Source organism: Anomaloglossus baeobatrachus, chromosome 4 (genome assembly GCF_048569485.1).
Source record: "Anomaloglossus baeobatrachus isolate aAnoBae1 chromosome 4, aAnoBae1.hap1, whole genome shotgun sequence".
NCBI classification, from domain to species: domain Eukaryota; kingdom Metazoa; phylum Chordata; class Amphibia; order Anura; family Aromobatidae; genus Anomaloglossus; species Anomaloglossus baeobatrachus.
Genome location: NC_134356.1, coordinates 276,085,171 through 276,097,812, shown reverse-complemented (window position 1 = coordinate 276,097,812; position 12,642 = coordinate 276,085,171). Strand labels below are relative to the sequence as shown.

General features: G+C 42.6%; 1 protein-coding gene across 1 annotated transcript in view; it reads left to right on the top strand.

Moving 5' to 3' along the window:
• Positions 1 to 12,642, top strand: part of WIF1 (Wnt inhibitory factor 1) — a 227,450-nt gene that overhangs the window by 126,835 nt on the left and 87,973 nt on the right. Inside the window, exon 3 of the mRNA XM_075342460.1 lies at positions 8,805 to 8,913. Coding sequence (XP_075198575.1) covers positions 8,805 to 8,913 — 109 coding nt within the window. The remainder of the gene's footprint in view (positions 1 to 8,804; positions 8,914 to 12,642) is intronic.

The following is a 12,642-nucleotide window of genomic DNA, read 5'->3' as shown; positions in this document are numbered from 1 at the left end:
CAATCACTAAAACAATGTTAGCTGCTCCTTTTAAGGCAGGAATGCAATGCTGTTGAAATGTGTTTTGGGGGTTAAAGTTCATTTTCTTAGCCAATATTGACTTTGCAAGTAATTGCTGTTAAGCTGATTACTCTTTATGACTTTCTGGAGTATATGCCAATTGCCATTAGAAAAACTTAAGCAGTAGACTTTGTAAAAATTAATATTTGTAGCATTCTCAAAACTTTTGGCCATGACTGTAGAAACATACAAGAAAAATGATCCGAGTTTCATCAGGGATTTTGTTAAAAGTTTCCTCCGTGTCATATGAATTTTAACCGAGTTGCATTGTTTTTTCTAGATTGAAAAAAAATAGCTAAAATAGTTTCTCTACTTTCTCCAATCTAACAGTCTTTAATGGAATCTGATTTTTTCAGACCCGTAGACTTGCATTGCTAATTTTGACACCACACTTAGATCAATATTGGACATGACTATGTGTGACGCCAAAATCTGGTGTGACACCCTAGGGCAGTGGGATACTTGGTCCCGGGCGTGTGGTGAACAGGAGAGTCGTGGTTGCGGCCAATGTCCGATTCCGTGACCCCTGGGGTCGATCCGAAAAAGAATGTCAAAGTGGAAAAATAAAAGTAAAATAAGTAAAAGAGTTTTGACTATGCCACTTGCGGGTTGCGGCTATTTTTTAGGAGCCGCCGTTGCGTGATCTTCCTGGGACGGGTAGTATAATGCAGCTCAGGTGTTCTGGCCCTCCGCATGTAGGGCTAGGCCCCGGAAAAAGATGATGGTGGTAGTAGTGTGCAGTGTGAGCTGATGATGCTCCAATGTAGAAAGGATTCAAGCCACACAGGGACTGCAGTTTAAACTGGTTTCTACTCACTGTTCTGCTACTAGTGCCCTGGTGCTGCTGGTTTTCAGGTGTTCCCTCACCCTTTGTTCCCAGTGCCAGTTGGTGACCTGGTGAGCTGTCCTCTGTGCACGCTTTAGTTTTTGGTGGGTCCCCGTGGCCTAAAGAGTCTTGGGATTGCCACCGTTTCACAGTTTTGGCCTGTATAGCAGGCAGCCTGGACAATTTTAATGGGTTTGACTCCTGTCCCTGTCCCCAGGTCCCCTCTTTGCTGATTTGCTCCAGACACTCAGGTTGGTGAGGGCCCCTGATGATCTCCTCACCAGGCAGATTTAACAGGTAGCTTGAAGCGTACTCCCGTTCATGGGTTCTTCCCCCCCGCCTGTGCTGGATTCTGTGAGTCCTGGTCCCACACTCCTCTGGCAACCCTAGGTTCCTTGAGCACTGGTTCCTTATCCACAGCAACCCTTCTCCCTTTTAGCTCCAGTTCTTTCTTCAGGTTATAACACCTAGGACTACGGTTCTAAAACACTTCATTTTCTCCTTTCTCTCACTTCTGACTCCCTCAGAGTCTCTCTCCAACAACTGACTTTTCTCCCACCAACTCCCCACCTAGGAACTAGCCCTGCCCATTTTTGGGTCTGTCCCTAGCATATTGGATGCTTACCAACCAATAGGTGGCCATCTTTTAAATCTGTATCTAGGCAGTTTTCTCAGGTTGGACATGGGGTTTAGTGTATGTGTGATGGTGTTGGTGTGTTGGGTAATATTTCTTGGGGCTAACTTGTTTATGCTTTTTTTGACATAAAAAGAATACTGTATGTTTATTTTATCCTACTACAGTACTCTATAATTATATTTTCTTACACTGTCCTACCAATAATACATATAGTTCAAGTTTCTGTATTTGAGAGATATATGCCAAATTTATCTATAAATTTACATTTTATATAAGTCTCTTTTTCAATGCATGGTTAATTATTGGATCTGGATGATAATAATTGTGTATTAAAAATGTTTCTGCAATGAACGTTAAAAAATTGATGTATCATCATTTGTAAAGTTGACTGGTGGAGCGATATAAGCCTTTCCCACCATTTGCTGGGATATACCGCTGGCTGGTCCACTAGACTGTATTTTTTATTGTACTTTAGACCCTTAGGGTATTTTATATTTTTTTGAACACCCCCCTCCCTCTTACTTCAGGTTTCGATATATTGATATTCAATAAAAGTTTAACGAAAAAATTTTTAGGAGTATTTTTTCTGTGATTTGTGTTTACCGGCACTGGTATTCCAGGGTTTGGGTTGTCCACAGTTGGTTACATATTTTGTGGCACCTGATATGTACTTCAGGGATGCTACGTCCCCCTTGGTAAATTCCAGCACGTCCTCAGGCTGCAAAGATCATGCAAGGGAGGAATTTTGCTTAAATCTTTCATAGAAACCAACATATTTAAATTTATAGAGGTACCCCTTCTTGCCACCCACCACCCAGAGTCACTGATGTCCTCTTTGTTTCAGGAATAAAAAAGTAAAAAGGTGACAGGTTCCTGGAGAGTGCGTCACTGGTTGCAATGGTGACAGGTGTCTCGACCTCCTCTGCCACAGACCCTTCCTACCCCTTTCCCCTCTCCCAGGAGTAGTGCTGCATGGGAACAGGGTTACAGGAATTACTCTAGTAGAAGGCACAACTGGTGCAACTATTTACAAAGTAAGTCTGTGCCATAACCAGTCTTGTGACTTTGGTCCATATTTATCAATTCAAAAAGAAAACAGGAACATCATACAAACTGGATGGTAACCAGGTACAGTTACCATAAGGTGGATGCACTCAGCAATGGTGCGGGAGGAGAAGCGGAAGCTGGTGATATTACAGCGCCCTCTGCTGGACACACCTCCACATCCAGGGCACACTAGCCCCGCTCCCATTATGCCTGGTATATGTGACCTCATCACCCAGGTGTAGGTCCCAATCTGGGCAGATCGCTGCCAGGTCCCTGACAACAGGTTGGAGCAATACCTCTGGTTCTGGAGCGACTCTCTCCTCCTTGGCTGCTGGTGGACTTGCAGCCTAGTTGGGTGGCAATGCGGCCTGGTCCATGGCCGGGGAAGGAGGCGGTGCGGCCTGGTCAGCGGCCGGGTAAGGAGGTGATGCGGCCTGGTCTGCGGCCGGGGAAGGAGGCGGTGCAGCCTGGTCCGCGGCCAGGGAAGGAGGCGGCGCGGCCTGATCAGCGGCTGGGGAAGGAGGTGGTGCAGCTTGGTCAGCGGCCGGGGAAGGAGGCGGCGCAGCCTGATCAGCGGGTGGCCGGTGTTCCGCAGCCGGATTAAGGACGGGTTCCGCTGCCGGGTGAGTCGGATGAACCAGGGAGGTTTTCATGCATACCTGCTCCAGGCGCCACTCTGCGTACAAGACCCGGTTCTCTTGGGCCCACACTACCGCCATCATCCTCCGCATCTCCACTCTGTATTCTGCAGTCTGCTCGAGGAACTGCACCCGCATTCTGATGCACAGCACAGCAGCTCCAGTTCCTTCTCCTGCCAGGCAGCAGTCGCCACGCTGGGACAACCTGGTGTTCTGTCCCCTGGGGCAGCCATATTGTCAATCCTTTTCTCCGGAAACTTTGTGCAGCAGAGTTCCGGTGTCCCTGCATTAGTTTCATTTTACATGGTTCAGGCACTCCCAGGGGATGGGTCTCTAGTTTTCGTGCCCTTTTGAAGTTTGTGGCGCAGTTATTTTTCTAATGTCCAATATGGCGGAAATTCAAAAGTTCAGTCACAAATAGCATCAACAAGGCGCGCACGTCACCCATTGTGAACGGGTCTAGTCCTTATCCTGCCGACTACGCCAAATTCGGGCTGTGACTCCACAGGGCAGTGGGATACTCGGTTCCGGGCGTGTGGTGAACAGGGGAGTCGTGGTCGCGGCCAATGCCCGGTTGCGTGACCTGGAGGGTCGATCTGAAAAAGGGTGTCAACGTGGAAAAATAAAAGTAAAATAGATAAAAGTTTTTGACTATGCCACTGGCGGGTTGCGGCTATTTTGTAGGAGCTGCTGCTTCGTGATCTTCCTGGGGCGGGTAGTATAATGTAGCTCAGGTGTTCTGGCCCTCTGCAAGTAGGTCTAGGCCCCGGAAGAGGATGATGGTGGTAGTAGTCTGCAGTGTGAGCTGATGATGCACCAATGTAGAAAGGATTCAAGCCACACAGGGACTGCAGTTTAAACTGTTTTCTACTCACTGTTCTGGTACCAGTGCCCTGGTGCTGCTGGTTTTCAGGTGTTCCCTCACCCTTTGTTCCCAGTGCCAGTTGGTGACCTGGTGAGCTGTCCTCTGTGCACACTTTAGTTTTTGGTGGGTCCCCGTGGCCTAAAGTGTCTTGGGATTCCCACCGTTTCACAGTTTTGGCCCGTATAGCAGGCAGCCTGGACAATTTTAATGGGTTTAACTCCTGTCCCTGTCCCCAGGTCCCCTCTTTGCTGCTTTGCTCCGGACACTCAGGTTGGTGAGGGACCCTGATGATCTCCTCACCAGGCAGATTTAACAGGTAGCTTGAAGCGTACTCCCGTTCAAGGGTTCTTCTCCCCGCCTGTGCTGGATTCTGTGAGTCCTGGTCCCGCACTCCTCTGGCAACCCTAGGTTCCTTGAGCACTGGTTTGTTACTCCACAGCAACCCTTCTCCTTTTTAGCTTCAGTTCTTTCTTCAGGTTTTAATACCTAGGACTACGGTCCTAAAACACTTCACTTTCTCCTTCATCTCACTTCTGACTCCGTCAGAGTCTCTCTCCAACAACAACTGACTTTTCTTCTCCCGCCAACTCCTCACAGAGCAACTAGCCCTGCCCCTTTTTGGGTCTGTCCCCAGCAGATTGGATGCTTACCAACCAATAGGTGGCCATCCTTTAAATGTGTATCTAGTCAGTATTCTCAGGTTGGACATGGTTTTTGCCTTTACCGCCACTGGTATTCCAGGGTTTGGGTTGTCCACAGTTGGTTACATATTTTGTGACACCTGATACCTCAGGGGTGCTACATATGCAATTTTGTATGGCCTATTGAGTCCACCCAAAAAAATTTGGACATGTGAACAGTCTCATAGACTAAAAAAATGGTCATCTGAATGCATCCTTGCTTAGCTTTGATGAAACATTATTGACAAAGTTCCACTGTGGAAACACACTAAGAATTCATGAGTTTTTTACATGTTGATTTTCCTTATCTTATTCAAGTTTTTGAAGAAAATATGTTAATAAAATACATATTTACTGCAAGATATGATGTGGAATTCAGTATATGCAGTGTTAAAAAAAGACGGTGGGCATGAGATTTAGGCTGGGGTCACACTGGCATATATGCTAATGACCCTTGGCTCCTGCTCTGCTGCAAGATCAGATCACAGCTGCTTAGGAGAGGGAGGGATTAATCTCACCATCTTCTCCATTGTCAGCCTGTGCGTATATTGCACTGCTCTTGGATGACATGTGAATGCAAGTCCAATGTTTCTCTCGCACCCATAGACTTGTATGGGTGTGAATTATACGAGACTCACAGACAATACTGCAATTTTTTCTCAGTCCGATTATTGCTGAGGAAAGCACGCACATCTGAGCTGCAGCATTGTCCTACATGGGGCCGAGTGCAATGCAAGATTTTCTCACATTGCACTCGTGCGAGTCATACGCCAGTGTGACTCTTCCCTTAGAGAACTCCCATCCACTTTGTGAGACTGTATCCAAAACACTGGGTGAACGTCAGTCACACTCCATGTAGTCCTGCATACATAAGTGGAGGAAAATGATATCAGGAATGGCTGTAATCTGCAATTGGGCAAAAAATGGACATTCATACAATGCAACAATAATTATACATTTCCCCTAATATACCTAGTCACTAAGGTTGATTTGAACAGTTTTTTGCTTTACTTTTTACTTATCAGTGCTAAATATCCTGCGAGTGACAACAAAGAAGTTTGTGTGAAAACTTCCAGAAATTCAAATTTGTTAGATTTGTTCAAATACGGCGGAACACTTCAATTTGCATTGAATTTGATGCAAATTGACCTTGCCATTTAAAGACATTTATTATGGCCTAAGGTCTATCCAGACTTAAAGCATAATGAATGTGGGGTTTAAAAATGAAATAAATAAATAAATGATAGTTCTCCCTGGCCCTTACCTGTCTCACAGTGCATCGTCTTTCACCACTGGTCACTCTTCAGTACCCCCAACTCTTACCTGCCCCAAAGTTCCCTCTGGTTCTGGTCACTCTTCAGTACCTCCAACTCTTACCTGCCCCAAAGTTCCCTCTGGTTCTGGTCACTCTTCAGTACCTCCACCTCTTTCCCGCCACAAAGCTTCCTCTGGTTCTGGTCACTCTTCAGTACCTCCACCTCTTTCCTGCCACAAAGCTTCCTCTCGTTCTGGTCACTCTTCAGTACCTCCACCTCTTTCTTGCCACAAAGCTTCTTCTGGTTCTGGTCACTCTTCAGTACCTCCACCTCTTTCCCACCACAAAGCTTCCTCTGGTTCTGGTCACTCTTTGGTGCCTCTGGCATTAACTGGGCCCCTCAATGTCGTGGCATCACAGGGCGATGTACAACATGATTTTACATGAGGCCAAGTCATATGCCAAAGAGCCCTGAAAAGGGATTAGTGCTGTACGGAGGCACAGATGAAGGCTGGGTTAAGGTGAATATGTATTTTTTTTCTTTCTGGCCCTAAAAAAATTAAGCAAAATGGCAGCATTTTGCTGAATTTGTGTTGTTTAGTTTTATAAAAGTTTGGATTATAGCGAATCTGAAATTTTTTTTGTGCCATTGAAAGTGACTTTGATTTACTGTGAAGCAAATTCTATGATTTTCACCAGGGATCATGTCATCATTTTTGTAATAGTTACCTACCATATAGGGGTTAGACAAATATTTCAAAACAATATACATGCACGGCAGCAAAAATAAAGCATATATATGTATGCAAATTACTTTTGAAGTGTCTGTTGGCCAGTTCTCTAGTAAGCAAGTGTCCATCATGGTGGAAACCTCTCATGTGTAGACCTAATTGATCTCCCTAATATGTTCTGCATTATCGACTCACACATGTAAAGGTATCAATAAAGGCTAGAATGAATGGATATGCACCAGACCTTGCCTGCTGAAGAAACCCACTGTATACAGAGAGAAATGGCATGCACACAGACTTTGAACTTGGAGGTGCATGCGAAAAGGGGTGTCCTCCTAATTCCCTCGACATCCAGAAATATATAGATTGCAGCACACTCTGGTTTTGAAATGCAGTGTTCCTTTAGTAAGGTAAGTGATCATACGGTGCTTCAGTTTTCTAAATTGGTGACCTTAAGTGTGACAGTTTGACCTTTTAGTGATCTTACTCATACTGTCGCTCTGTTCGACCAGGCAAGTCCACACACTCCTCCACAGCGGCTTAAACAGCGTGAATTTCCCCAGAGTAGTGGCACGCATACTACCCTCTAATATCAGATCCTGTTAAAAGGAGGCATTACCATAAGATACCCATTTAAACCATAAAACAACGACTCACCTGAGATGATGTGTGCATGCTGGTCTTCTCTTAATCCATCATACAGGTCGAATAGAGCGACATTACGAGTAAGACCACTAAAAAGTTGAAACATCATACTTAAGGTCAAGAATTTAGACAATTGAAGTATGATCACTTAGTTTATTAAAGGAGCGCTGCATTTCAAATCCAGAGTGTGTTGCAATCTATATATTTCTGTAGAAACCCAGTGGACACTTCAAAAGTAATACAGTATATACAGAACAGGAGTTGATTAATTTTCTAAAATTTGCTTTTTTTACTGCCACATATAGATATATTCTAAAATATCTCTCTTATCTTACATAACAGTTAAGGTAACTCAAAACTGTTAGCAGGTTCCCTTTACTTGAAACCATAATTGTACACATGTGGTTCTATACCTGAAATTTTAACAGCTTAAAGTTTATCTGTTGTTTCATGTGAACTTGCAGCAGAATGTCTGTGCCTGCCTCTAGCTCCTCCTTCTCCCTGTCCCTTCACCATAGAGCTTCATGAGCACCAGCTGCCATCTCAGAAATGGAAAAGTCTGTATTCACTGAAGACAGAGTTCACCCATGAATTGAGAATAATGAGAATGAATGATCGATTCAGGGGGAGAAAGACGCACTTTCCTCTGATTACATATCTTACAAAGTTTCTTATTTTCATGTCTATTATTGATTTAGGAAATAAATAAAAAACTGAAATGGTTAAAATTTAAGGAATCAACTATTTGGGGACTTGAGAACAAAATAATGACATCGCTGTATAGTAAGTGCCATAATATTTTAATTTTAAAAGGAGTTTTCCACTACCTAGACAACCCCTTCTAATTCCACATGTTGGGCCTCATTAAAATAAAAAAACTTATACTAATCTCCAATGCCGACGCCATTCCAGCGACCAGGGTTCACATTTCTGGAGCTTACATCAGGTTGTAACATCACACGCCCAATTACCACCGGGTGCGCTCTGCCCACCTTCAAACGTCTGAGTAATAAACAGGAAGTGAGCGGCAACCACAGCTCTCACTTCCTCTTGATCACTCATACAGCTGAAAGTGGGGAGAGTGCAACCGGCGGTAATTGGGTGCGGGGCTCATGTGAAGTCACAACCTGATGTGAGCCCCAGAAACGTGAACCCTGGCATCGCATCACTGCGATGGCACCCACACAGGAGGTAAGTATAAGCTTTTTTATTTTAAAGGGGCCAAACATGTGAAATGAGAAGGGGTTGTCTAAGTAGTGAGAAACTCTTTTAGCCCATGAAGGGTGAGTGTTGTACCTGTATAATGTACTGCACCAGAGGATTAATACATTGATGTGATCTTTTTTATATTATTATATAAAATGCTGATACTTAAATGTTTTATTTCAATTTGTCATAATAATTATGATTTTAATTACAGGCAGAATACTTCTATGAGTTCTTGTCACTTCGTTCTCTGGATAAAGCAATTATGGCAGATCCCACAGTAAATATACCATTACTGGGCACTGTTCCACACAAGGCTTCAGGTTAGTATGGTGCTGTGCTTTAACCCCTAAGTGACAGAGCCAATCGTAAGCTTAATGACCGAGCCTCATTTTCAAATCTGACCAGTGTCACTTTAAGTGGCAATAACTCTGGAAAGCTTCTATTTATCCCAGTGATCCTGAGGTTGCATTTTGTTGCCATAAGTTGTACTTCATGTTAGTGGTAAATTTAGCATAAGTTTTTGTTTTTTGTGAAAACAACTGAAATGTTGAAATTTGTCGAAAATTTTGAAAAATTAGTGATTTTGTTAAACTTTTAGTGCTTATATATTCAAACCAGACAGTCAAGCCAAACGAAATAGTTAATAAGTAACATTTATCATATGTCGACTTTATCTAAACATTATTTTTCAAATGTACTTTTATTTAATTTCGATACTAGAAGGGTTAAAATTTAGCAGCAATTTTTTAATTTTTAAAGAAAATTTACAAATCTAATTTTTATGGACCTGCTCAGTTTTGAAGGGACCTTGAGGGGTTTATGTATTGGATAAACTGCAGAAGTAATACCATTTTAAAGACGAAACTCTCAAATTAGTTTAAACTGCTGTTACGAAATTTGTTAACCCTTCAGGTGCTACACAGGTATTAAGGCAAAGTGGGTTCAAAAACTGGAAAAATATATTTCTTCCACTAAAATATTGTTTTAGCTGCAAATTTTTCATTTTCACAATAGGTAATGAGAAAAAATGGACTTTAAAATGTAATCGTAATTTCTCCCAAACATGGCAATATCCCATTTGTGGTCAAAATCTGCTTTTGGGTGCATGACAGGGCTCAGAAGGGAAGAGCGCTATTTGTTTCTTGGAGTGCAAATTTGGGTGGAACAGATTGCGGATGCCATGTCGCGTTTGCCGAGCCCCTCTTATGCTAAAGTAGCAGAAACCCCACTCAAGTGACCCCCATTTTGGAAACTACACTACTCAAAGATTTTATCTAGGGATGTGTTAAGTATTTTGAACCCATAGGTGCCTAAAAAAACATTTTAAAATATGGATATAAAACAATAATTGTGTTTTTTCCCCGCTAAAATGTTGTAACCCCAAATATGTAATTTTTACAGTGGATAATAGAAAACCATGGATCCGATAATTTGTTCACAATTTCTCCTGAATGCAATGGTACCCGATATATGTCAAAAACTACTGTTTGGGCTCATGTCAGGACTTAGAGGATAGAGCGCTATTTGATTTTTGGAGTGAAAATTTGGCTTGAATGGATTGTGAATGCTTTGTCGCATTTGCAAAGCCACTGACATGCCCAAAAATCAGAAAACTCCCACGACTGACCCATTTTGAAAACTACATGCCTCAACGGGTTTATCTAGGGTTGTATTCAGTATTCTTAACCCACAGATGAGTCACAAAACGTTTATACGTGAAAACAAAACATTATATTTTTTTCTCTGAAATACTGTTTTAGCACCAAAGTTATAATTCCAATATGGGTAGTAGGACGAAATGGACCCAATAATTTTTTATGCAATTTCAACTAGACACAGTGTTAGGGTATGTGCGCACGTTGCTTTTTACCTGCTTTTTACCTGCTTTTTTGCTGCTTTTTCTTCTGCGCTGTTTAATGCCAAAATGGATGTGTTCTTCTATTCAAGCAAAGTCTATGGGAATTTGGGTTTCTTGTTCACACTATGTTGTTCAAAATGCTGCCTTTTTGTGGCAGAACTTTGGTCAAAAACTCAGCTTTGCAGTGCAAAACCCAAATGGCAAAAACAATTGACATGTTGCTTCTTTGAAAAGCTGAGTTTTTGACCAAAGTTCGGCCACAAAAAGGCAGCATTTTGAACAACATAGTGTGAACAAGAAACCCAAATTCCCATAGACTTTGCTTGAATAGAAGAACACATCCATTTTGGCATTAAACAGCGCAGAAGAAAAAGCAGCAAAAAAGCATGTAAAAAGCAGGTAAAAAGCAACGTGCGCACATACCCTTATAACTTCTTTTTAGATTTTGCTACTGTCACACTAAAAATGTTTTATTTCAATAAATTGTTTATCATCGCCATATTCTGAGAACTATAAATTTTTTTTTTTTTACAAACAAAGCTATATGAGGGCGTATTATTTACAGGATGAGTTGGAGATTTTTTTGTACTATTTTGTGAGAAATAACATTTTTTGATCACTTTTTATCCAGATTTTTCAAGATGCGGAATGAACAAAAAATAACAATTTAGATATTGTTAGGGCTTATATTTACATATTAAGGTTTATTTTTTGTGGGACAATTTGGTGTTTTCATTTATACCATATTTTTTTCCATGTGACTTTTTTGATTACTTGTAGTCAATTTTGTGTGACAGTATGATGAAGCTATATATTTGGCATGTTATCTATTAATTAGGGTTCGTTTTGGACACAGCGATGCCAAGCATGTGTACTTTTTTAAATTTATTTTTGCTTTTACAGAAAATCTGCATTTTTTGTGGCAAAACAGCTTTTTATGATTTCTGTGTTTTTTGAGTTTTTTATTTACCTTTTTTTACATTTAATTTGACTTTTTAAACTTTTTTACTTACTACTACTGTGGGATATGAATGTTTTGATCACTGGTCTTATACCCTGCATTAATAGTGTACTGCATAAGACCTGTTATGCAGGCTTTACACGCTGTGACATCGCTAGCGATGTCGCAAGCGATAGCACCCGCCCACGACGGAGGCGCGTCACGGGGGGATCGCTGCCGTAGCGAACAATATTGCTACGGCAGCGTCACATGCAATTACCTCATCACCGACGTCTCTGTGGCCGCCGAACAATCTCTCCTTTAAGGGGGAGGTTCGTTCGGCGTCACAGCGGCGTCACTAAGCGGTCGCCCAATAGAAGCGGAGGGGCGGAGATGAGCGGCCGGAACATCCCACCCACCTCCTTCCTTCCTCACTGCCGGCGGCTGCAGGTACCATGTTGTTCCTCGTTCCTGCGGTGTCGCACATAGCGATGTGTGCTGCCGCAGGAACGACGAACAGCCTGCGCCCTGCAACAGCAACGATATTTGGGATTAGAACGACGTGTCAACGATCAACGATTAGGTGACTAATTTTGATCGTTAGCGGTCGTTCGTGCGTTTCACACGAAACGACGTCGCTAACGAGGCCAGATGTGCGTCACAAATTCCGTGACCCCAACGACATCTTGTTAGCGATGTCGTTGCGTGTAAAGCCCCCTTTAGTTCTGCACTGACACAGTACGTTGGATTCTGCCTATGACAGGAACCAACAGGTAACCATACCCTGAGGTCATTAGATGATCTTGGCTTCCCTGTGATTACAATTGAGTGGCAGTGATAGTGTTAAAGGGGAAGTCCTCTCCCCCTTTAACCACTTAGATGCCACTGTCCTGATTAACAGTGGCATTTAAGGGGTTAATCTGCCCTAAAGGCCCTGTGTGCACTAGACGTTTTTGCTGCGTTTTTTACCGCGTTTTTGTGCAGAAAACGCTGTGAAATTGCTTCCCCAGCAATGTCTATGGGTTTTCAGAAGTGCTGTCCGCATACAGCATTTTTTTTGTAGCTGCGTTTTTATGGTGACCACAAAAACGCAGCATGTCAATTATTTCTGAGTTTTTCACAGCGTTTTTCACTCATTGAATGCAGTGCACAAAAATGCAGCCAAAAACGCAGTAAAAACGCACAAAAATCGCACCCGCTGTAAAAAAGCGGGTGCATTTTTTGTACATTTTTGCGGACAAAAATGCACAA